The 25,599-nt window shown below is 39.3% G+C and overlaps 1 protein-coding gene across 1 annotated transcript; it reads left to right on the forward strand.

Annotated features, from left to right (window-relative positions):
* The first annotated feature begins 22,343 nt into the window (after window positions 1–22,343).
* Window positions 22,344–23,381, forward strand: LOC145640122 (uncharacterized). Its single transcript, XM_081691433.1, has 2 exons — window positions 22,344–22,692; window positions 23,170–23,381. Exons 1-2 carry the CDS (start codon window positions 22,344–22,346, stop codon window positions 23,379–23,381), a joined length of 561 nt encoding a protein of 186 aa, XP_081547559.1.
* The last annotated feature ends 2,218 nt before the right edge of the window (window positions 23,382–25,599 follow it).

Below are 25,599 nucleotides of genomic sequence, written 5' to 3' on the forward strand. Positions count from 1 at the left end.
TAGTATTTCCGTAGAGGGAGATTTGAGGGTGTTACATTAATTCGTCGTGTTGGATAGTTAGTTTCTTGGGTGTGACCTGAACAGTTCAGTCAAGATTAAGCTGTAATATTAATTATTGATTAATATTACTGATCGGAAGCAACCTCTAACTAGGCATTTTAATATCACTTGACCTCACTGAATAATTATCTATCTAATATTTCAAAAACCTCTATCGAAATAATACACTTGTTCAAAGGACACCCTATCAATCTCCCACTTGTTCTTCCGGACAAGTGCAATTTTTGTGTATAGCTTATTTCCTATGTCACTTAATGTCTCTTCATGAACTATAAGGTAAGATTATTCCTCATCCTTATTACGTCTTGAAGTGTTTCTCGAAATCCGAGTTCAACTGTCAATAAACAGATAATTTCTTTAAATCCATCTGAGCATGACCATGCATTTTACAGTCGATCTCGCTCTTCGAGAGGGCTCTTAAACAACAAAGACATGTTCCATATTGTTAGTAGGGGGACATTCCTAGTCTTGTACTGTAAGCTTCTTTTACTAAGAGGACCTAGCTGTCCGAGTGTTGCAGTTATAATCCCCATGCACGGTAGACGTTTGACTAACATTAAAGCGGGCTAGTACTCAAATAAGAGAATTCACAATACTCATGGTCGAGGAAAGAGGTTCCGATAGCCATAATGAGAAGTATACTTATGACAATTTTTAAATCTCTTAAAGTATTCTCATAGGTCGATCCAGTATGGTTCTAAACCAAAACCTGTGCAAATTATTTATGACAATCATGTCCTTATAGCACAAGAAAGGGTGCTATAAATCAAACTACACACTAATCTCAAGTGTGATTAATTGTCCATCATTTAAATGACCTCGATTAGGGATAATTTTTTATTATAATATTCAATGTTCACTTTATAGGTGTTTCTTATCCAAGACTGATCTTGATACCCTATTTTGAATATTGTCAGAATCGAATGGACGGAATATTTAATTCTAAACCACAATTAAATAAAAACGGAGTGATAAAATTGCATGAAATTAAATTACTCCAAACTTGAATGGTTCATCGTAGTGTCTTACATTAAAATGTTCGAAATTAATTAAAACACTAAACAAGGAAATCAAGGCCAATCACCAACGTGCCTAATTCCCATTGCCACAACATGCTTATTGTGCTTCACTTGAGGCAAAGGTTTAGTAAGTGGATCGGCTACATTGTCGTCTGTTCCAACTTCACAAATTATGATTTCACCCTCTGACTTCCATTCCCTTATCATATGAAATCGTCGCTTGACATGTTTGACCTTCTAATGTTCCCTTGGCTCTTTAGCCTAAGCAATAGCTCCATTGTTGTCACAATAGAGGGCTATTGGACCCTTGATCGAGGGTACAACATCAAGGTCACCTACGAACTTACGAATCCAAGATACCTCCTTAGCCGCTTCAGCAGCTGCCAAGTATTTGGCTTCAGTTGTAGTTAACGTAGTTGTGCTATGCTTATCACTATTCTAGATAAAAGCTCCTCCACTTAGATAAAACACGTATCCAGAGTGTAATTTGAAATCATCTCTGTTTGTTTGGAAGCTTGCGTCGGTATAACCTTCAACAACTAATTCATCTAAGCCACCATATACCTGGAATTTATACTTGTTCCTTTTTAGGTACTTTAGGATATTCTTGGCCGCAGTCTAATGCGCCTCTCCCAAGTCTAATTGGTATCAACTCGTAGCACTCAAGGAATACGATACATATGGCCTAGTACATATCATGGCATACATGATAGATCTAATAAGCGAAGCATATGGAATCTGATTCATGCTCATTAGGTGTCTTTGGATACTGCTTGTTGCTTAGGGTTATTGATAGGTCGTCGTCAAGCCTACCAAAGATAAAGTCCTATCTTGGTCTCACTAGCTAATAGCAAGGGTGTAGACATCTACTTTTGGCCTCCCGTCACGACAAGAAGTGCAATGACGATAAATAAAACCATCTTTGTGTTGGATCGAAGTGGAGAATGCTTATGGATAACTGGTTAAGCCACAAAACACAAAAACTAGCCCAAACTAAATAAACAAAGCTAAAACGAGGTACAATTAACTAAATTCGATCAATATTAGACTTAAGCCCGTGCTTAAAACCAATAATGACGGATTTAAGAGCGCCTAGGTTAAATTTTAATGCTGCCGCAGGAAAATCCGCGCGCACCTCAATCAGTTGCACTAGGTAGGCGCGCGCAACTAATTCAGTTGCGCGTGACACTCAGCGCAACCTCCAGAGATGCGCTCGTGAAAGATTCAGAATTTTATAAAAATATAGAATCGAATCTTACCATAAAGCCGCGCGCAAGAAAATAAGTTGCGCTTCTATCTAAATCACCTGCGCTAGGATGCCGCGCACAACTAATCCTGTTGCACGCGACACCTGCTGCGGAAAAATTTTCAAAACCCTAAACCTACTTATTCCCTATAAATAGAGGCTTAATCCGAGGCTTAAACACATAGAAAAAAACCAAAAACTCTGGTGAAATACTTGTGAACTTCTGCTACCTAAACCCTATTGTCCTAATCACTCACCCCTTAATCTTTTGTTACTATGGTGGAGGTTCCCCAACATGAAGGTGTCCATAAGTGTTCTAAACGGAGATCTAGCAAAGAGAAGTGGTAAATTCTCGAGCACTTAGATAAATTATATTTTTTTTCTTGTTTGAAGGAACCCTAATTAATTAATTAATTAGTGTTTTTTGATCATCTTTAAAGGACTAATTAATTATTTTCACATAGTATCTTGATTTAAATAAAGATTAGAATTGGATAATTAATTGTTGGTTGATCACTTAAGCCTAGGCGAATATTGTTTATTTTCTTGTTCTTTTCACGAATTTGATTAAATAAAGAATAACGACATTGCAATGTAATTCATACGTAAATTAACGTGTGTAAATAAAATCAACTAACTTAGTTTTAGGTATCACGTTGCATATATTGTTTGGTAATGAAATTGCAAAAAAGGAAGAGCTAGTAGAGGTCGTACTAGGGCTAGAATAGAGATTCCTTCATAAAAGGAACGTTATTTTAGTACCCTCGCTCCTGAACTCATTTCTAGTTTATGTAGACCAATTTGGGCATGGGTAAACTTATGATTCGTGCCAATTATTCCATGAACTCCACATGGAAGAAAGGCATGAACGAGGTTTATGAGTTTTCCTACAACTCATTGGCGACTCCTACTTGTTTCTTACAAAAAAGCGTGATGAGAATATCATTTCTAATTCAAGGTCTCCCAAACAGTTAGGAATTCAAATCCTAATACACCCTAACAAGTGTAAAGTCCTAGGCTTTTAAATGGCCATGGGCATCTAAGGAAGGACCCCTTACGATGGGGAACACCCTCCTTACAGTGGAGACTCAACTGGGGAATTAGTGGTTACATGATTAGTTCTTAGTTACGGTCCAAGGTTTCCAACACTAGGTTGCCTATGGGTTGTAACGAGACTTAACTTGGTTAATCTCTAGTTAGAGAGCAAGACTCAAATGCATAATATCTTCCTTTTGCGCAAAAGTAAAAACCAATCAAGCAACATTGCATCATGCACAAGTATAGCACACTTTAACCATTAGGGATTGACTCAGTGATTAGGGGTCGCCAACACTAGGCTTCTATCCCGAAATCAATAACAATCATCTCACCAATATCACCAACAAAATGTTGGGAGGATGATGTCATGAGTGAACACGTTGAGTGATTGATTTGTGCATCGTTTTTTAAGATATGGTACCTTTGGACACCCAAGCCTCTTTGACCTTAGAACAGCAATACGTGAATCTTGGCTTATAATATGCTTTATGTGCTTATGTGACTATGTGCAACGTGTTAGGATAGTCTTCTTCTTTTTCTTTTTTTTTCGGTCTAGGTTCCCAATTACGAAGTAGTCTCTTTGTAATTTTTAGTCATATTTGAAGGGTAACATGAAAAAAAAAGATGACGAAACAAAAAAAAAAAAGAAGCGCTTGGATTAAAAAAAAAAAATTTACGAGCAGGTGGTGCACGCAACTTCATAAGTTGCGCGACCCCAACCAGCACAACTGATTTGGTTGCACGCGACATCCGCGCGCAACTCAATCTTTTGCGCACGCCCACTGTTACGAGTCGATTTGATTTCTCAAAAAAACAAGTCGACTCGTTCAAATAATATCTTTATCGGAGAGTTGTTTAAGGGTGATGTTATTCTTTCGAATATATTTTGCGTTATTTTTTTTCCTCTTTCCTTTTAAACAAACGTATTGATTCACTTATCCTCTCGTACTTCCTTTAGGGCCGGTTCTCAAGCTTGGAAACGAAGACTCCCAGGCGCTCGCATTCTACGTTTACCATCAAGTAACCCACCTCTTTCAAACCACTTTCCCTCGACAACTAGTCCTAGTCCAACAACAATTTCAACCATCGAACAACTCCAAGAAGAGATTGCTCGATTAAGAGAAGAAAATGCTCAAGAGGCCGAGGAAAGAAGAATCAAGAAGCTTGAAAAAGCCGAAAAGAAAAATGTCGAGGCTCTAGCCTTGCAACAAAAGGTGGAACAATTATTCGTCAAAGAAAAGTCGTTAGAGAAGCTTGTTCTTCGTTCCACCATGGGGAACATGTACTTCGACGCAGAAAAGTTTGCTCCTCCCTTAGGACTTGCTTTACAAAAAAAGTTCGTAGCTACGGACTTGCCAATATTTAAGGTGACCAATAATCCACAAAACCACTTAATATGTTTTACTGGCACCATGTCATTGAAGGGAGTTGATCCTAAGCTCTATGCTTTGACTTTCCCTTTATCTTTAGACCCAACTGCAAGAGAATGGTACTATGGGTTGGATCCAAAATTTAAAACAACATGGGAAGATGTAGTTTCGGCTTTCATTACCCAATACGAGAGCTTGAAATGCTTAAGCAAGGCGACGATGAAGGTTTCCTTGCTTTCTATGGTAGATGGCGAGAAAAAGCGGCCCACCTTGCCCAAAGGCCACCTGAACTCGAGTTGGTACAAAAATTCACCGACAACTGTCATGAAAAGTACAACAAACATCTATGCTACCTTGGTCTAGACACTTTTCAAAAGGTCTATTATGTGGCTACTAGGATCGAAGATGATCTTGCTAAAGAATAAAGCAAATAAACCCCATTATCATCATCAACCTAAGAATAACTACAAAAAGGGGAATGATAATACATCATCCTCTATTGATGTATTTGCGACCACCACACAACATAATAATACAAATCAATACAATAATAATGATCCTAGAAGGAGGTGGACAAAAGAAAGAAAATTTACACCATTTCCTGTAAGCTATAAAGAGTTACTAGGAAAATTAAGCGAAAAAAGCTTACTTGCGCGAATAGGGCCAACACCACCCACTCCACCAGAAAGAAGGTTTCCTCAATGAGATGGTAATGCTTACTGTGCTTATTATAGGGGCATTGGGCACGATACTAAACGATGCGACATCCTAAAGCACAAAATACAAGATTTAGTAGACGATGGGAGAGTTCCCACGCCTAAACCTAACAATAATGCATCCCCATTAGGGGTGTTTAATATTGATGAAGATTATATGGGAAGTCACGTTCAATCCATTGGACTATATCACTCCTATAGAAAAACCTCTAGCCACAATACTCATAGGGGCAACTAATGAAGTATGTGGATTATGGGGGGGGGGGGGGCGACTTTCAAGACTTATATGTCTCTAAGTTTGTTGTTGTCCCACCTCCATCTTGTTTACAAAATGAGACAAATGGAGCGCTTGATTAGGATCATTTCTTGGGAAGTCACAAGACCTATCAAATCTCTGCTTGGATGAATAATGACATCAAGCACAACTCATGGAACATTCTTGAAATGGAGGCACATCCAAAGCCTCTAGAAGAAACTTGGTTTTTTGAATCCTACAACTAATCCAAATGAGGTAGATCATCTAACTCATTCTGGGCGAGTTTATCAAGCACCACCACCAAATGGATCTTCGACCACACAAAATCATACTCAAGGTCAAATGCAAAACACAATACCACCTCCACTTGAGGTAGAAGATCCATTGGTTAAACAATTTCGCCAATCCTAGGTGAATGTTAACATTTAGGAACTCTTAAGTACTTCTAAAGAACATAGGAATTCTCTTATGAATGCTCTAACGGCCTTGTCTGTAAGCACAAACACGACCCCTCAGGATCTCGTTAGCTTTCTTACTAGCAAAAAATCCGACAAATCAATCATTTTCACTAATGATGATTTGCCTTCAAAAGACACTACCCACAATAATGCATTATACATAATTGTGGGGTGCAAGGGATACAACATCCCTCTTACTTTGGTAGATAATGGGTCAGCTATAAACGTATGCCCATTATGAACCGCGAAATATTTAGGCCTTAATCCAGAAAAAGACTTTCAATCAACAACATAAAGTATTAGGGCCTATGATAACTCGAGAAGATCGGTGCGTGGAACTGTTAATCTACCAATTACCACATGCCCAATTTAAAATATTGTTGAATTCCATGTTATGGACATTAAACCTACATTCAACCTTCTACTTGGACGTCCTTGGATACATGATCTTGGTGCAATACCATCCTCACTTCATCAAATGATAGGTTGAACTATTAAGGCCTTCCTATGACTATACATGCTTCTCTACTCAAAATAACCATAAATGACCAATCATTGTTGGAAATAAACCATGATAATGATGAAGAGGACATGTGGGGATTTTCTGTAGAGCCAATCTACACAATCGAAATGATATGGAAGAAAGCCTTGAAGAATCATTCAAGCTTGATCCATATTCTACCGAGATAGTAAACAACATCTTATTCAAGAGTAATTAATTTCCTGGGATGGATTTGAAAATAGGAATGAAGAAATCCCGCTTAATTCCTATCCCAAAGAAAAGCTTCTCCTTTGGATTGGGATATAAACCAACCAAAGAAGAACTAGAGTCTCACGATGCGAAAAGCAAAACACGTAGAGACAACAACAAGAAAGGGATAGTCACTTTACTCCCATCCTACCAACGAACCCTTAATGGACAATTCATTAGGGAGGGAGAAGATTACCCATGCTACGACTTTCCAGAACCATTAATTATGGAAGGAATCAAGAAGCCTGGATTCAAAATATTCAAAGATTGCTACCTCTCAAATGAAGATCTTAAAATCGTTGAATCAAAACGCCCAATTCCAGGGTGCTATGATGGGCAAGCATTTAACTTGCTATTTGGACTAGAGCAAAATCATGTCGCTACAATGACCAATCAGAATGCCATTCAAGATGAAGCTTTTGACCCAACCTCGTTGATTACCCCTTCTAATTAAACCTTTGAGCATGGATGGAGAAGATCTTTCAAATGGACCAATCAAAGGCGATAAATTGTGATCATCACAGGCGAAGGGATGATGTTCGAAGAATCAGACGATGAATCTAGCATAAACTCTAGGGAAGCTAAAAACTTAGGCCTTTTGGCCATTACTGAATCTTTATTTTCTAGTTTTTAGGATAAGGATCCCCAAAAGGATTCTTCTCTTGATATACTCTCTTTTGAATTTAATAATATGAGCGCTATTTCCGAGTATATGCCTTCTCTTGAATCTTTCAAATGCTATAACAATCAATCTAATAAAGATGGTGACATCAATAAATTGGTTGAATTAATGAATGAACGAGAATAAAAGAACCCTATCATTGAAGAAACTGAGATAGTCAATATAGGAACCAATGAAAACACAAGAGAAGTCAAATTTGGCTTAACTTTAAATCCGGAAGAGCGATCAACTTTCATATCGACGCTCAAGGAATTCGAAGACGTGTTTGCTTGGTCATACAAGGACATGCCTCGAATAAATAGGGAAATCGCGGAACATACCATTCCTTTGAACCCTACCTCAAAACCAATAAAACAAAAACTTCGACGAATGAAACCTAATGTCGCATTTAAAATAAAAGAAGTACAGAAACAATTGGACGCTGGTTTCATTCGCGTATGTAATTACCCAGAATGGGTGGCGAACATCGTCCTGGTCCCCAAAAAGGATGGACGAGTTTGCATGTGTGTCAATTTTAGGGACCTTAGTAAGGCTAGCCCTAAAGACGATTTTCCTCTACCACATATTGACATATTGGTAGATAACACGGCGCGGCTGAACATGCGATGTTATCCTTTATGGATGGATACGCAGGTTACAACCAAATTTTAATGGCAAAAGAAGACGAAGAAAAGACATGCTTTATTACCCCTTGGGGTACATATTGCTACACAATCATGCCATTTGGTTTAAAAAATAAAGGAGCTATGTACCAAAGAACGGCTACGACTCTCTTGCACTATATGATGCATAAAGAGATAGAAGTGTATGTGGATGATATGATAGTAAAGTCCAAAGATAGAATGGGACATATAAAAGCTTAACGCAAAATTTTCACTCGCATAAAAGAATACAAAATGCTATTGAATCCACAAAAATGCGCCTTTGGAGTAACTTCCGACAAGTTACTCATATACGTAGTGAGTACACGTGGTATTGAGATAGATCCCTCTAAAATAAAGGCAATTGTTGACATGCCTCCCCCTCAAAGAGAAAAAGAAATTAGGGGGTTCCTTGGAAAATTGCAATACATTAGTCGATTCATCAACAAATTGATTATGACTTGTGAGCCAATATTTAAAAAACTGAAAAAGAAGGAAAACATGAATGAGACGATTAATGCCAAAAGGCCTTTGAGAAAGTCAAAGATTATCTCAAAAGTCCACCAATTTTACACCACCAGTACCCTAACTACCTCTTAGGCTATACATCACAGTTACAGACACAACCACAGGCGCCATGTTACCACAAGAGGTAGAAAAAGTCGAGCGTGCAATATATTACATAAGTAAAAAGTTCATTCAATATGAAACAAAATATAACACCTTGGAAAAAACGAGTCTAGCATTAGTATGGGCAACTAAAAAATTACGACATTATATGCTACCACACACCACTCATGTTATTTCTCAACAAAATCCGATAAAGTATTTGTTTGAACAACAACCTATACAAGGAAGGATATCCAAGTGGTTGGTGATATTGGCTGAATTTGAGGTAAAATATATTCCTGAAAAGTCAATGAAAGGAAAAGTGATTTCCGACTTTCTAGCCCAACATCCAATTCAAACAAGTCATGCAGAAACTACTCATCTTCCAGATGAAGAGATTCTCATCTTACAAGATGACAAATGGGTAATGTACTTCGACGGTGCGTCCAATCAAAAAGGATGTGGCGTAGGGGTGTTACTCATAAGTCCAGAGGGACCACATACTCCAATCTATGTCAAATTAGACTTTGAGGTTACTAATAATTCCGCGGAATGTGAAGCGTGCATTATTGGATTAGAAGCAACCGCTAGCATAGGTGTGCAAAAATTAGAGGTATATGGCGATTCTAGTTTGACTATAAATCATATAATGAAAAAAATGGAAAATAAAGAACTCCATGACAAGGTAAACTCGTATCCCCTAATCAAAAGTAATTACCTAAGTCCTCTAACTAAAGTAGATAGGGAAGTAGGGTCGAATCCACAGGGAAACAAGTCTTTCTACTCCTAATTAATTATTATAATCTAAATTATTAAGGTAACCAATATTGTTGTAAATAAAGACTATACTACGAAGAATAAGATCGGAGGAAATAAAGTACGGAGAAGTTAAATATTAAAAGACCTAGGGCATAAGTTCACTAATAAACAATATTCCAGGGCAAATCATAATAAGCAATCATCAAGCATTGATTAATCATATTATAAAGGGCTTTCGCTACGTATTATAATCACAAAGTTAATTTACTGGTATTAAATCTCATCTGTCAAATCTTGACTTAACCATTTATAAATTAGTCCCGCCTATTGAAACTAAGCCTAAACATCAATTCTCATCTGTCGAATCTCGAATTAATATTGCTAAACTCATACAATTAAATCTGGCCAAACCTAATTGCATAGCATTAAATCAATCAATATGAAATTAACCAAGCATTGATAATCAACAATCACAAATTTACCCCTTCATAATATTTATTAGATCCCCATAAACCCTAGAAATAAAACTACTCAAGCATCATCATAACTTAACTAATCAAATAAATAAAGCAAAACATAATCAAAAAAGTAAATAAAATAACTGAAATTAAAAAAGAAGAAATTGTTACCAAAAGAAATCTGGATTAATGAAAGTAATTAAGAACAAAGTTGAGAGAGAATTTAATAGAGAGAAAAATATCCTAAGTAGAGAGAGAAAATCTTTAAAAAAAGGTAATCCGAATTTTCGTACATAATTCGTATTAAACACTCTTAAAACAAAAACTAAAACAAAACTAATCAGCTACTTAGAAAAACACGCGCCCGATCGGGCCCGCCTTTTTACTATGCCCTTTGCTGGTATGCTGCGCCCGATCGAGCCTACGCTCACCCGATCGGGCGCGGCTTCTTCCTTGAGGCTGCATTGCGCGCACTCGCCCGATCGGGCGTATGCTTGCCCGATCGGGCCCGGCTTCTTATTCGAGGCTTGGATTTTGATTGGGCTCGATTACTCGGCCCAATACGAATTTCCTCATCGGGTCTTGATTACTTGATCCAATAGCCCCGATATCACATACCGAACCCTTAATCACCGGCTCTCACCGATCCTGGGCTTCAAGAATGGTCTTGTCCTTCTAGCTTCCGTAGTTGATCCATGAAAACCCGAGAAAATGCTCCAAAAGTGCAATTTCCTGTAAAACTCAACCAAAACTACGAAAACACTAGAAAACACAAATTAGTAATAAAAGTGGCCCTAAAGAGCCAAAAACACTATTGATTATGACCACGGGACGGGGGTAAAACACTATATAAACTGGACATATCAAACTCCCCCAAGCTAAACCTTTGCTTGTCCCTAAGCAAAGAGCTCATCAATGAACATATAAATCATGCCTCATCCAAATAAACAAAATCAAGCACAAACGATTAAAGATAAATCTAATGAACATGCTTCAATGTCAATCGTTCTCATTCATCTAATTATCCTTCATCCCTAACAATTGTCAAGTAAAGCAAACCACATGAGCATATAGAATTCAAGACTAGTGCTCACGCACTCAACTCTCATTTATGTGGTGAGTAAAAGAAATACTCGATCGCTCTCCAACCAACCCCTTTATTTGTGAACAATGCCCTCCCAACTCACACTCTCGTGTGTTTAAAACAATGAACGCTCAACCTACTAGTCGACTCGAAATATGTCAAATCATAACTTACATTGATAAACAACACTTTCACATTCATACAAGTCTATGCACAAAGGTCGGAAGGTCTTTAAAGCTTGTAATGTAAGACTAGGGTAAAGGGTAGGATAAATTTAGGAAAATGTGAGAGTAAAGCCATGCTTAAGGGAGCCATATCCTAATAAAACCCAAGGTCACAACAAGTGATGACCAAAACATCTCCAATCACAACTCAACTCCACAAAAGTTCACCAAACAATTATATATACAACACAATCCCATCATTTACATATTCACTCACAAAATATGATAGTATGAAACAGAGTGAATTAAAACAAACTTTGAACCACTTATTCTTTTTCTTTCTTTATTTTTTTCAAACTTGAACTTCTTTTTTTTTTTTTTTCTTTTTTTTTTGAACAACCGTCAAATAGAAAATTTGAACATATGAGACAACTTTTTTCTTTGCTTTTTTTTTTTTTTTTTTTTTTTTTTTTTCTCTCTTTTTACCTCATATTGGAAATTTTCAACTTTGTAACACAAAACATCAATATTTTCCAATCATAATATTAAAGAACAATCACTCTTCTTTTATTCCCACATTGTGCAAATGATATGCACACCACAACTCCCTCACCTCACAAACTAATAGCTCCCCCAAGCCAAGCTTGGGACTAGAAACAAATGGGGCTCATATAGGCTTGTAATGTGGCTAAATAAACAATAAAAGGGCACAAGCAACAACATGGGTAACAAGAAGGGAACAAATGTATCTAATATCGTCTGAAGGCTTCCTAAGAGAAAAAATGCCTTCGTCCTTCTCAATGTGCATAATATTGAGCTACATAACCATTACTAATAGTTGCAATCCAATACTCAAATTCATTGACATACCAGGAACTAACACACATTCCTAACCAAATCAACTAGTCAAGCACTATATTCACAAATAGTTAGCAAAATTGACGCATGTTTAGGAATCCAAACAATTAAACTTCAAATCATGATCAACAAATTCACAGAGCTCATTATCATATACCAAGGATCAAAACAATATTTTCTAAGTATGGGACACAGGGAAACATGATTTACAATTCATTGGAACGTATTTTTGAATTTTTTTTGTTTTTCAATTTTTTTTTTGTATTTTTTTTCATAAAGGAAAGCAATAAAAACTACACTAGAAAAACAATAAATAGAGAAAAAGAGAAAGAGAGTAACCATATATACAAGAAATCTCCCCCCAAGCCAAATCAAGCAATGCCCTCATTGACTTGAGAAGGTAGCTAGGAGAAGCTACTCCTCATCATCATCCATCCTCTCATATCCTCCTCCATAGCTAGAGCCGGCACCACCATGGCTCGTTCCAGCACCACCATAACCCGAATCACCTGCAATGTAGTTAGGGTTCACATTTCCCCCCATACCCCCAAAAGGAGCATCACCCCCATATCTATGGACTGAAGAGTAGTCCACATAAGTACCAAATGCTTCAGGGTGGAATAACCTCCTTGGGGGTATTGGAACCAGTCGGGAACTAATGCCTCAGGGGGAATAGCCTCTCGGCGTGCTTTGTCATCGTACATGGGGTATAGACCCCTCCCAAGGTTCCTCTCTATATGACCTACCCGACTATCCAAAGTGCTTAACCTAGAATCTAGGTTTTGCACCATGCCCTCTACTCTCCCTTGCCCAATCTCTATACGGTCCAGTTGGTTCCTAAAAGCCAAAAAGTCATAAGGGGCATTGGGGTCGATGTTATAATCTACCGAGGAGGTGGGTATACCATAGGTAAAGGGTGGGGGTGGTGGGTAGTGTGGTGAATGGTGTTGGGGGGAATGGTCTTAGGGTGATTGGTGGGGTTGTGGTGAAAGGTGAGGTTCTTGAACCTCACCTTGACCGTTTATCTCAAATTTGTAAGAAGGCTTCCCCTTCTTAAATTTGGTCAAGGCGGGGTTGGGTAAGGTAAAGGCTTGGTCTCTCCTACCCGATTGGCGGTGGACAATCCACCAAGTGTCACCTCCCATGGGTTGCACCTAGTTTAGGCTCCCTAAATAAGCTAGGTCCATGAGGGTCGAGCCCACTACTTTCCTATGTCCATCCGGGTTCCAACCTAGGTGTTTGATGAAAATATGGGTCATTAACCCCTCAAAATAGATAGGTGCCCTAGACCTACCCGCTTTGGCCGCATTGGCCGCCCTTTGAAAGTTATTGGCAATCCTATAAGGTATGTTTAATTTTTCAGCATTAGGGATTATATAGGATGCCAATAATTCTAATTCATCTCTCCTCACGTTTGCTGGTTCATGCCTCCCAAAAATAGTGAGGCCGTTTGCCAAAACTTTGGGACAGGATGTTGAATCCACGTCCCTTTGGCGTGTTGGAGGTTAGCCAAACCCTCCCCAGTGAGTCTCTTGTAGACCACGACAATGTGGTCTTGGGAGGGTTCGATAGGTTTATCCGATTTCAATTCAAACAACTTCCCAAATTCTTTTAGAGTTAACCGCACATCGTAGTTTGATAATCGAAATTGCACATGAGTGATTATAGCATTCATTTTAATAACATTAAAACTAGAAATAAATTCTAATGTTAATAATCATAAGTATCATGATGCATTTGGAAGAAACCACTCATGCCTATACCCTTAAATAATTTTTCTACATATTTATATAGACCTAATCTAGATAATGTAGGATGATGAACAAAACGGGTTGAGATTACCTGCCTCTTGATGAGATTGAGCATCCTTGCCCGTTGTTCCGCCGAGGTGATAACAACGTCCTCCCATCTCGGTACTTGAAGCTCCGGGTTGACCATTGGTTTTTGTTGCCTCGAACTTTCGCCCCTTTGTTGTTTAGAACGTTTTGAAGCCATATGTAGGTGGAAAATAAGGTATTGAGGCTTTCTCTCTCTAAGGATTAGAAGAAATTATGAGAGAAAGTGAGTGGAAAATGTAGAGGAAGGTGGGAGGATTATGAATATGTAAAAAATTAAAGGTTTTGATGGGTGAATTTGAGGAGATCTTAGAATGAAAGTGAAGTTGAAGGTTTGAAAATGGAGGTTTTAGAGAGAGAAAGTGTGAAAGAGAAAGAAGAAGAAAGAAAGAAAAAGAAAAGAGAAAGGGAGAAGGAGGATTAAATTCTAAGGATAAATAGGCGCGCCCGATCGGGCGAAGGTGGTTCTTACTGAAATGTAAAGTGCGCGCCCGATCGGGCAACGCCCGATCAGGCGACCTCCACCCAATCGGGTGCGAACACGAACCTCAAAATCACCTCGATAATTCTTTTTGTGGCACTCGATTTCAACAAAATTTCGCCCGATCGGGCGAAGATTCCCTTGATTTTCTCCCTCACTTGCGCGCCCGATCGGGACTCCTTGCCTGATCGGGCAAAATAATGCTCAGATAAAATCAATATTTCGCGCCCGATTGGGATTCCTCGCCCGATCGGGCTAAATAAACTTCAATTCTGACCCTTAGGTCCGCGCCCGATCAGGCGAGCCTCGCCCGATCGGGCCCGCACCCAATCTTGGAGCTTCTCTTTTCTTCGCCTTTTTCTCTTGAAACCTCCGTACTTTGTGATCTAAAACCTGTATAAAACACTCATGAAAGGTAAAATTTCACTCTCCTCACCTCTCTAAAAGAAATAAAAATAAAAATAAAAATAATGAAAAGAAATTAGTCTCGAAAGCAAGAAATACGGGCTGCCTTTCGCAAAGTGCTGGTTTATCTAGGTCTCGCACGACCCTCTTACCACATTGAAACTCAGAGTGAATCGGAACCGCTTAGGTGAAGTAATTCATCTGCACCAATTGTAGCCCCCTCATGATATAGCTTGAGTCTTTGGCCATTAACCTTGAACTCGTTACCATGTTCATCAAAAACCTCCACTGAACCGAATTTATTGGCCCTTTTTACAATAAAAGGACCCAACCATCTTGACCTTAACTTTCCTGGGAATAGTTTAAGTCGAGAGTTGAACAGTAACACTTTATCACCCTCGTTGAATTCTCTTGGAAAGATCATCTTGTCGTGCCACCTCTTTGTCTTCTCCTTGTAAACTCGAGCACTATCATAGGCCGTCAACCTAAACTCATCGAGTTGGTTAAGTTGAAGTAACCTCTTTTCTCCCGCTAGTTTGGCATCCAAATTGAGATCCTTAATAGCCCAATATGCCTTATGTTCCAACTCGACCGGGAGATGATAAGCTTTACCGTACACGAGTCTATACGGAGTAGTACCTATAGGGGTCTTGAATGCAGTTTTGTACGCCCAAAGGGTGTCATCCAACTTGTCGCTCCAATCTTTCCTTAACTTTGCCACCACCTTCTCTAGAATGGCCTTGATCTCACAGTCAGAAACTTTAACTTGGCCACTAGTTTGGGGGTGGTAGGCTAAACCTGTCTTATGGTAGACACCATACTTTTTGAGGAGGGTGTCAAACTTTCGCTCATGAAAGTGAGATCCTCCGTCACTTATTATCGCTCTAGGCACGCCAAATCTAGGAAAGGTCGTCTTCTTGAAAAGTCTGTGGACCACCTTGGCATCATTGGTAGGAGTAGCGATGACCTCGACCCACTTGGATACATAGTCGACGGCGACAAGAATATAGCGGTTCCCTTTTGAAGAAGGGAACGGTCCCATGTAATCAACGCCCCAAACGTAAAAAATTTCAACTTCTAAAATTCCGGTTTGAGGCATATCATGCCGCCGCGAGATGTTGCCATTCCTATGGAAAGAGTCACAAGCCTGCACAAAAATGTTAGCATCCTTAAACAGTGTAGGCCAATAAAAACCCGACTCATTAATCTTGGCCACCGTTTTAGTGGGGCCATGATGTCCTCCATATAGTGAGGTGTGGAAACTAGTAAGCACACCGTGGACTTCCCATTTGGGAACACACCTGCGAAATAATCCATCTGCACACTCACGAAACAAAAAAAGATCATCCCAAAAATAATGTTTAACATCAGAAATTTTTTTTTTTGTTGGTAGGACAAGTAAGGAGGTAGAGTACCACCCACTAAATAATTAACAAAATCGGCATACCATGGGTGTTGCTATACAACTACATATAAGTTGTCATCAGGGAAAGAATCATCTATAGGAAGAGAATCCTTACCCTCATCATACCTGATACGTGACAAGTGGTCTGCCACTACTTTCTCTGCTCCTTTTTTATCTTTTGTTTCGATGTTGAAATCTTGGAGCAAGAGAACCCATCGGAGTATCCTTGGCTTTGATTCCGCCTTAGCTATCAAATACTTCAACGCTGCATGGTAAGTAAAAACAATGACTTTAGAACCAATAAGATATGATCTAAATTTTTCTAAAGCATATATAACAGCAAGAAACTCCTTCTCCGTAGTGGCATAGTTGACTTGGGCCTCATCCAAAGTTTTGCTTGCATAATAAATAGCATGCAAAACCTTGTTCTTTCTTTGTCTGAGCACGACTCCTAGCGCAAAGTCACTTGCATCACACATGATCTCGAAAGGAAGATTCCAATCGGGAGCACATATGATGGGTGCCGATATCAAAGCCTGCTTAATCCTGTTGAAAGCCTCAAGACACTTGTCAGTAAAAATAAAAGGAGCATCCTTGAGCAAAAGCTGAGTCAGTGGTTTAGCAATTTTAAAAAAATCTTTGATAAAACGGCGATAAAACCCCGCATGAGCCAAGAAATTTCTAACTCCCTTAACATTAACTGGGGGAGGTAATTGCTAAATCACTGAAATCTTAGATTTGTCTACTTGTATGCCCTTATCAGACATAATGTGACCTAGAACTACTCCCTCTGTCACCATAAAGTGACATTTCTCCCAATTTAGAACTAAGTTGCATTCTTCACATCGTTTCAAAATTTTAGCGAGATTAATTAGACATGAATCAAATGAAGAACCATACACGCTAAAATCATCCATAAAGACTTCCATAATAGACTCTATGAAATCAGAAAAGATGCTCATTATACAACGTTGAAAGGTAGCGGGTGCATTACATAAACCAAAAGGCATTCTACGATATGCAAAAGTGCCTTAAGGGCATGTAAAAGTTGTCTTTTCCTGATCTTCAGGGTGGATCGGAATTTGGAAAAATCCCAAATACCCATCCAAATAGCAAAAGAATTTATAGTTAACTAACCTCTCAAGTATTTGATCTATAAAGGGAAGAGGGAAGTGGCCCTTTTTAGTGGCGATATTTAGTCTACGATAATCAATACACATACGCCACCCTGTTACAGTTCTAGTGGGAATTAATTCATTTTTTTTCATTAGTTATCACAGTCATCCCACCCTTTTTTGGCACTACCTGCACAAGACTTACCCATTTGGAGTCAGAAATAGGATAGATAATGCCTGCATCAAGTAGTTGCATAACCTCTTTCTTGACTACTTCCTGCATTTTAGGATTTAATCTTCTCTGGGGTTGAATGCAGGGCTTATAGTTGTCTTCTAGATGTATCTTGTGCATACAAAAATCAGGGCTAATACCCTTGAGATCATCAATACTGTACCCAATATCTTTATTATGGGTTTGAAGAACCCCTAGAAGTTGGGAATTTTGTAGGTCATTAAGTGCAGTACTGATGATCACGGGGTAAAGTTCCTGTTCATCTAGAAAAATATATTTTAAATGAGAAGGGAGAGGTTTTAGTTCAGGTTTCTTGACCTCTGCAGGTTTCGAATCCTGAAATAAATTTACTATCTTCATTGTTTCCTTGGGCCTTAACTCTTTTAAGGAAAGAGCTTTTTCAATATCCTGTACCTCATTACCTCAAACGCTTGCATTGTCTTTAGATAAATTCCTGCAGAGAACTTCCTCTAGGGGATCCCTTGCAAGAACCTGTGGCAAGCTATCATAAAAAATATCATCCATTATATCGATTATATCAATATAACAACAATTTTCCTCTAGCATAGGCCCTTTCAAAACTTTCCCTAAATTAAAAGTAACATTATCGTCACCAACAGAAAGGGTTAGTTTTCCATTTTTAACATCAATAATTGCTCCTACAGTATGGAGAAAAGGCCTACCTAATATAATGGGTATTTGCGTATCCTTTTCCATGTCTAAAACAACAAAATCAACAGGAATAAAAAATTTACCAACTCTGAAAGGGACGTCCTCTAAAATACCTTAGGGGTATTTTATAGAGCGATCTGGCATTTGCAAAGTTATATTAGTAACTTTTAATTCTCCCATATTAAGTTTAGCACAGACAGATAATGGCATAACACTAACACTAGCACCCAAATCACACAAAGCTATATCAATAAAAACATTCCCTATATGACAAGGGATAGAAAAACTACCGGGATCCTTTAATTTAGGAGGGGATTTGTTTTGCAATAGAGCGCTACACTCCTCTATGAAAGCTACAGTTTCTACTTCATTAAAGGCCCTTTTCCTAGTCAGAATGTCTTTAATAAATTTAGCATAAGCAGGAACTTGAGTGATTAAATTAGTGAAAGGAACTGTTACTTGCAGGTTTTTCACAACCTCTAAGAACTTACCAAATTGTTTATCAAACTTACTCTTCAGTTGTCTTTTAGGGAATGGAAGTTTGATAACCGGGCTCTGCACATCTCCTCCCTTATCCTTAGATTTACCCTGCACAAGAACATTAGTAGAGTTAGTATCTATTTGTAGCCCTGCAGGGTTAGCAGGATTAGCGTTTGGTATAGAGGAATCTAGATCAGGAACTGTTCTATCTTCCTTTGGCATAGGAGGTCCATCATAATGTGAACCACTCCTTAGAGTGATTGCACTGGCATGATCTGTAGGATGGATAGGTTGTGATGGTAAAGCTCCCTACTAACGGGATTGTAGAATAGTTGAAAGTTGTGCAATTTGATTATCCATGATTTTATTGTGGGATAAAATAGAATCAATTTGCGCATCCCTACTCTCCATATGCTTTTGCATATTGGCAAGCATTGCTCTAATTTCTGTCATGGCAGGGTTGGAAGATGATGAGGGTGATGCTTGGCTTTTCTGGTCGGAATTTGGGTGGTAATATTTTTGTTGTGGTGGGGGTTGCTGTTGTGGTAGTTGTTGAGTTGGAGGGTTTTGTACATTGGTACTCCGGTACGAAAGATACGGATGGTTCAGATAACCGGCATTGTAAGAGTTGGAATATGGGTTATTCTGTTATAGGTTTGAAAGGCATTAACTTGTTCCATGGAGCTCTTACAATCTTGCTCCCAATGCCCTACAATTCCACAATTTTCACAAAAAGCTTCATTGTTAGCAACTGCAGAAACATTAGCTACAGAGTTAGGAGTAGTAGTAAGATTATCTAATTGTTGACAAATAGACGTTAATTGAGCTTGCAAAAAGGAAACGGAATCGACATTATGTTTTCCTTTATTTGCAAACCCTCTCGGATTCCCGTATTGGGAATTGTGTATTGCCATATCTTTGATAACCTGTCCTGCATCGTCCACATTTAAATTCATGAACCTCCCACTGGCTGCAGAATCTAGAACTGATCTAGAAGAATTTCCATGTCCATTGTGGAAAGCTTGGATCAATTGCCATTGTGCCAGATTGTGGTGGGGGCATTCTGACGCGGGTGCATGGAACTTAGTGGAAGAAGTGGAAGACATGCCACATGTCATGACACAAAGTAGGGCCAAGCTCCTTGGAAGTCACCTTTCGGGGCTAACCATCATCACACTCGAAGAAAAGAAGCTTATCAATATATGATGCAGCTACTTCATTCAGCCATATCTCCTTCGTTAAAAAACATTTTTAGATGATTCAAGTTGGAGATGAAAGTAGAGTTTAAGAGCTTTCCAACGACTGGTCACATGCCAAATTTGAGCGAGAAACAAAGAAGTAATGAACGTTTGAATTTGAGCTATCCAGAAGCAGGAAAGTTCGGCCGAACCTACACTGTGGTTCGCCCTAACTCCTAGGTAGTTTCAGAGCTGATTTTTGCATCTTTGCAGGAGTGGCCGAACTCAAAAAGTTTGACCGAACCTACCCACAAGTTTGACCGAACTTACCCAGAGTTCGGCCGAACCTTTTCCCGTTTTTCTGCCAATTTGTGCGAACTATTTAAGTTGTTTTAAGACGTTTTTGCAAATTATTTTTTGTTGAACTTTGTAATCAAGAGACTTTCACTCTCTACCATAATCTTTATGATTTTCTTGCTTTCTTTGTGATTGCATCTCTTGTAATCTTTATGGTTACACCTTAATCTTAGCTTTACTTGGTGTTGGCTTTGATTATGACCCCTATTTCATCTATCTTTGTGAATTGGAGATAGGTTATCTTGGTTTGTTGGTTTGAACTTGTTGTTACTTGATTTCTTATCCCTTTTACTTGTCTTTCCTTTGTTATTTCATATCATTTGGTATCAAGAGCCTATGTTATTAGCCTAGAAAGATCCTACCTTTTTTATTTTCTCTTTCCCCCTCTCAAAAGATCTCATCTTTTCCCACAAAAATTTGAAATTTCCCTCAAAATAAAAGCTTTCTATCTTCAAACATGGGTGATAGATACTATTATGAAGATGATGAAGGTTACAATGAAAACTCTAGATTGGATGCTCTAGAAAGGAAGTTTGATAGACTTCTTGAGGTCTTGGAGAATAGAAGAAGTCCTAGAAGGAGGAGGAGCCCTAGTGAAGAAGATGACTCTCACTCTCCTCACCGGAGAAGGGAACATCGCCAACGACACCATGAGGACAACCGTGACCGAGACATCAAGTTGGAATTTCCAGACTTTAAAGGTAATCTTGATCCCAATGAATTTCTTGATTGGGTTAGAAGTATGGAGAATGTGTTTGAATATAAGGGTTATAATGATGAAAAACGTTTCAAATTGGCCATCCTTAAACTCAAAAAACATGCTTCTTTGTGGTATGAGAACTTTAAGAATCGTAGGAAGAAAGATGGAAAATCAAAAATCACTTCTTGGGAGAAATTGAAGAAACATATGAACAAGGCTTTTGTGCCTAGAGATTATTTGCAAGATGCTTATCTTAAATTGAACTCTCTTAAGCAAGGAACTATGTCGGTAGAGAAGTATACTAGGGAGTTTGAAAAACTTTCTATCATGAGTGGAGTTGAGGAAGCACCGGAGCATAAGATTGCTAGGTATATTGGTGGTCTTGAAAGAAAGCTTGGGCAAAAGGTTGATGTGCATGCCCATGGAAGTTTTGATCAAGTGGTGCAAGTGGCTTTGAAGTTTGAGAAGTATGACAAGGTGAGTAGTGCTAGTGGGTATCCTAAGCCTACCTTCAAGAATTCTTTTGCTCCAAAGGATGAGACAAGCAAGCCCATTGTCAAAGATGACAAAGGCAAGGCTCCTATGCATTTTCCTAACAAAGATGATCACAACAAGATGGGAAATCGAAAGACTTGCTACAAGTGTAGAGGCTATGGACATTTTGCTAATGAGTGTCCAAATAGTAGAGCTATGATGATTTGTGAAATGGATGATGATGAGTACGAAGATGAGAAGAGGGATTTTGGTGACCCTATATTTGATAGGGAGGATGAAATTGTAGTTGACGCCGATGAGGGTCAAATCCTTGTAGTGAGGAGAGCACTTCACTCCATTTCCACCCCTTTAGCGGAAGAGCAAAGGGAAAACATCTTCCAAACTCGATGCACCATCAAGGATCGAGTTTGCAATCTTATCATCGATAGTGGCTCTTGCACTAATGTGGCTTCAACAACATTGGTGAGCAAGCTCAATCTTGAATCTACCGATCATCCTACTCCCTACAAGCTTCAATGGCTTAACAATCACAATGAGGTGAAGGTAACGAAACAAACTCTTCTTTCTTTCTCAATTGGCAAGTTATATAAGGATGAGGTGCTTTGTGATGTATTGCCTATGGATGCTTTTCATGTATTGCTTGGTAGACCTTGGCAATTTTATAGAGATGTGATGCATGATGGAAGAAAGAACACTTATTCATTCATGATGGATAAGAAAAAGATTGTACTCAACCCCTTGTCCCCCACCATCAAACACAAAGAACCCTTGGGTACGGGAAACACAATAAAAGAGAACCTTCTCATTGGGGAAAATGAGATGGGAAAGGAGATAAATCAAGGACACATTGTATTTATTTGTCTTCTTAGGGAAACACAAGAGAGTGAGCGAGAGAACCCAATCCACCCCCTTGTCAAGGAAGTATTGGTTGAGTACCATGACATTTTCCCCGATGATCTCCCACCCGGTTTGCTACCTATTAGGGGAATTGAACATCAAATAGATCTTATTTCCGGATCACAACTCCCTAATAGACCGGCTTATAGGTGTACCCCCGATGAAGCAAGAGAGCTTCAAAGACAAGTTGGTGAGTTGATTGAAAGAGGATTTGTAAAGGAATCCCTTAGCCCTTGTTTGGTTCCGGCTCTTTTGGTTCCGAAAAAGAATGGTACATAGAGGATGTGTGTGGATAGTAGGGCCATCAATAACATCACCATCAAGTATAGCTTCCCTATTCCCCGACTTGATGATATGCTTGATGAGTTACATGGTTCCAAGGTGTTTTCGAAGATTGACTTGAGGATGGGGTACCATCAAATTCGTATGCGTGAAGGAGATGAGTGGAAGACCGCTTTCAAGACAAAGCAAGGCTTGTATGAGTGGCTAGTTATGCCATTTGGGCTCTCTAATGCTCCTAGCACTTTCATGAGGCTCATGAATGAGGTACTTCGCCCATTCATTGGTAAATTTGTTATTGTTTATTTTGATGACATACTTGTTTATAGCAAATGTGAACTTGATCATGCTAAACATTTGAGGCAAGTATTTGAAGCATTGAGAAGTAGGCGGCTTTTTGCCAAGTTGGAAAAATGTACTTTTATGGTGGATAGTATTGTTTTTCTTGGTTATGTGATTTCAAATGTAGGGATCTCAATGGACCCTAGTAAAGTGGAGGCCATTCAATCTTGGCCTACTCCTACTACTCTCACTCAAGTTAGGAGTTTCCATGGTCTAGCTTCCTTCTATCGAAGGTTTGTGAAGAATTTTAGCACTATTTTGGCCCCGGTGACCAAATGCATGAAGAAGGGTACTTTTGAGTGGACACCATCGGCTCAAAGGGCTTTTGTGAACCTCTAGAAGAAGTTGTGTGAGGCTCCAATCTTAGCTCTTCCGAGTTTTGATCAACCCTTTGAAGTTGAATGTGATGCTAGTGGGGTTGGAGTTGGAGCGGTTCTTGTGCAAGGAGGGAGGCCGGTTTCCTATTTTAGTGAGAAGCTTGGTGGAGCAAGAATGAGATATAGTACCTATGACAAGGAGTTCTATGCTATTGTAAGGGCTCTTGATCATTGGTCACATTACTTGAGGCCTAGACCATTTGTACTACACTCCGATCATGAATCTCTCAAGTACATCAATGGTTCTCATAAACTCAATGCAAGGCATGCCAAATGGATTGAATTCCTCCAATCATTCAATTTCTCTTCTAAGTACAAGGAAGGGAAGAGCAATGTTGTTGCCGATGCTCTTTCTAGGAGACATTGTATGATCACTATTCTTGATGCGAAGTTTTTAGGGTTTGAGTTGCTTAAAGAGTTGTATCACGATGATGAGGATTTTGGTGGGTTGATGAAGAAGTGTGACGAAGGGGTCGATGGCTCTTTCATGGTGCAAGAGGGTTTCCTTTTCAAGGGAAACAAGCTTTGTGTTCCGAAATGCTCTCATCGACGGTTGCTTGTTAAAGAAGCTCATCAAGGAGGGCTAGCCGGACACTTTGTGGTTGCGAAAACATATGACATTCTTCGAGAGCATTTTTATTGGCCCAAGATTTTTGGTGATGTGCAAGATGTGATAGCTCGTTGTGGGGCTTGTCACAAGGCTAAGAGTTAATTCCGTGAAGGACTCTACTCTCCTCTTTCGGTCCCTAGTCACCCTTGGGATGATCTTAGCATGGATTTTGTGGTTGCTCTCCCTCGCACTCAAAGGCAAAATGATTCCGTGTTTGTTGTGGTTGATCATTTTAGCAAGATGGCTCACTTCATTCCTTGTCGTAAGACCGATGACGCTTCTCATGTGGCTACCTTGTTCTTTAGAGAAGTGGTGAAGCTTCATGGCATTCCAAAAAGTATTGTGTCGGACCGTGATCCTAAGTTCTTAAGCTACTTTTGGAAGACTTTGTGGAAATTAGTGGGAACCAAGCTCTTGTTTAGTACCTCTAGTCACCCTCAAACCGATGGCCAAACCGAGGTGACTAATCGTACCATGTCCACCGTTCTCCGAGCTATCATTAGCAAACACATGAAAGATTGGGATATTAAGCTACCTCAAGTTGAATTTGCTTACAACCGCTCTCATTGCATAGCTACTGGGAAAACACCATTTGAAGTAGTGTATGGTTTTAATCCCCGCCTACCACTTGACTTGTTGCCTAGTATCCCTCAAGAGGAGTTGAGGTTTGAGGCAAAAGATAGAGTTGAAACAATGAAAAGGCTTCATGAAGATGTCAAGAAGAGAATTGAGAAGACAAATGAGAGTTACAAGGCAAGGGCAAACAAATTCAAAAAGCCAAGGGAATTCAATGTAGGTGATCTTGTGTGGCTCCATCTTCGGAAGGAAAGATTCCCGGCTAAGAGAAAGAATAAGCTCATGCCAAGATCCGAAGGCCCCTTTGAAGTTGTGGAAAGAGTTGGACCTAATCCTTATAAGCTCAAACTACCGGGAGACTTTGGTGTTCATGCTACCTTTAATGTTGGTGATCTTGCTCCTTTTCTCTTTAAAGATGATATTGGTGATGATGATCCGGAATTGAGGGCAATTCCTTTTGAAGAGGAGGAGTTTGACGCGGGTGCATGAAACTTAGTGGAAGAAGTGGAAGACATGCCACGTTTCATGACACGAAGTAGGGCCAAGCTCCTTGGAGGTCACCATTCGGGGCTAACAATCATCACACTTGAAGAAAAGAAGCTTATCAATATATGATGCAGCTACTTCATTCAGCCATATCTCCTTAGTTACAGAAAATTTTTAGATGATTCAAGTTGGAGGTGAAAGTAGAGTTCAAGATCATTCCAACGACTGGTCACATGCCAAATTTGAGCGAGAAACAAAGAAGTTATGAACGTTTGAATTTGAGCTGTCCAGAAGCAGGAAAGTTCGGCCGAACCTACACTGTGGTTCGCCCGAACTCCCAGGCAGTTTCAGAGCTGATTTTTGCATCTTTGCAGGAGTGGCCGAACTCAAAAATTTCGACCGAACCTACCCACAAGTTCGACCGAACTTACCCTGAGTTCGGCCGAACCTTTTCCCGTTTTTCTGCCAGTTTGGGCGAACTATTTAAGTTGTTTTAAGACGTTTTTGC

The sequence above is a fragment of the Chenopodium album genome, chromosome 7, assembly GCF_948465745.1.
Source record: "Chenopodium album chromosome 7, dcCheAlbu1.1, whole genome shotgun sequence".
Classification (NCBI taxonomy): domain Eukaryota; kingdom Viridiplantae; phylum Streptophyta; class Magnoliopsida; order Caryophyllales; family Amaranthaceae; genus Chenopodium; species Chenopodium album.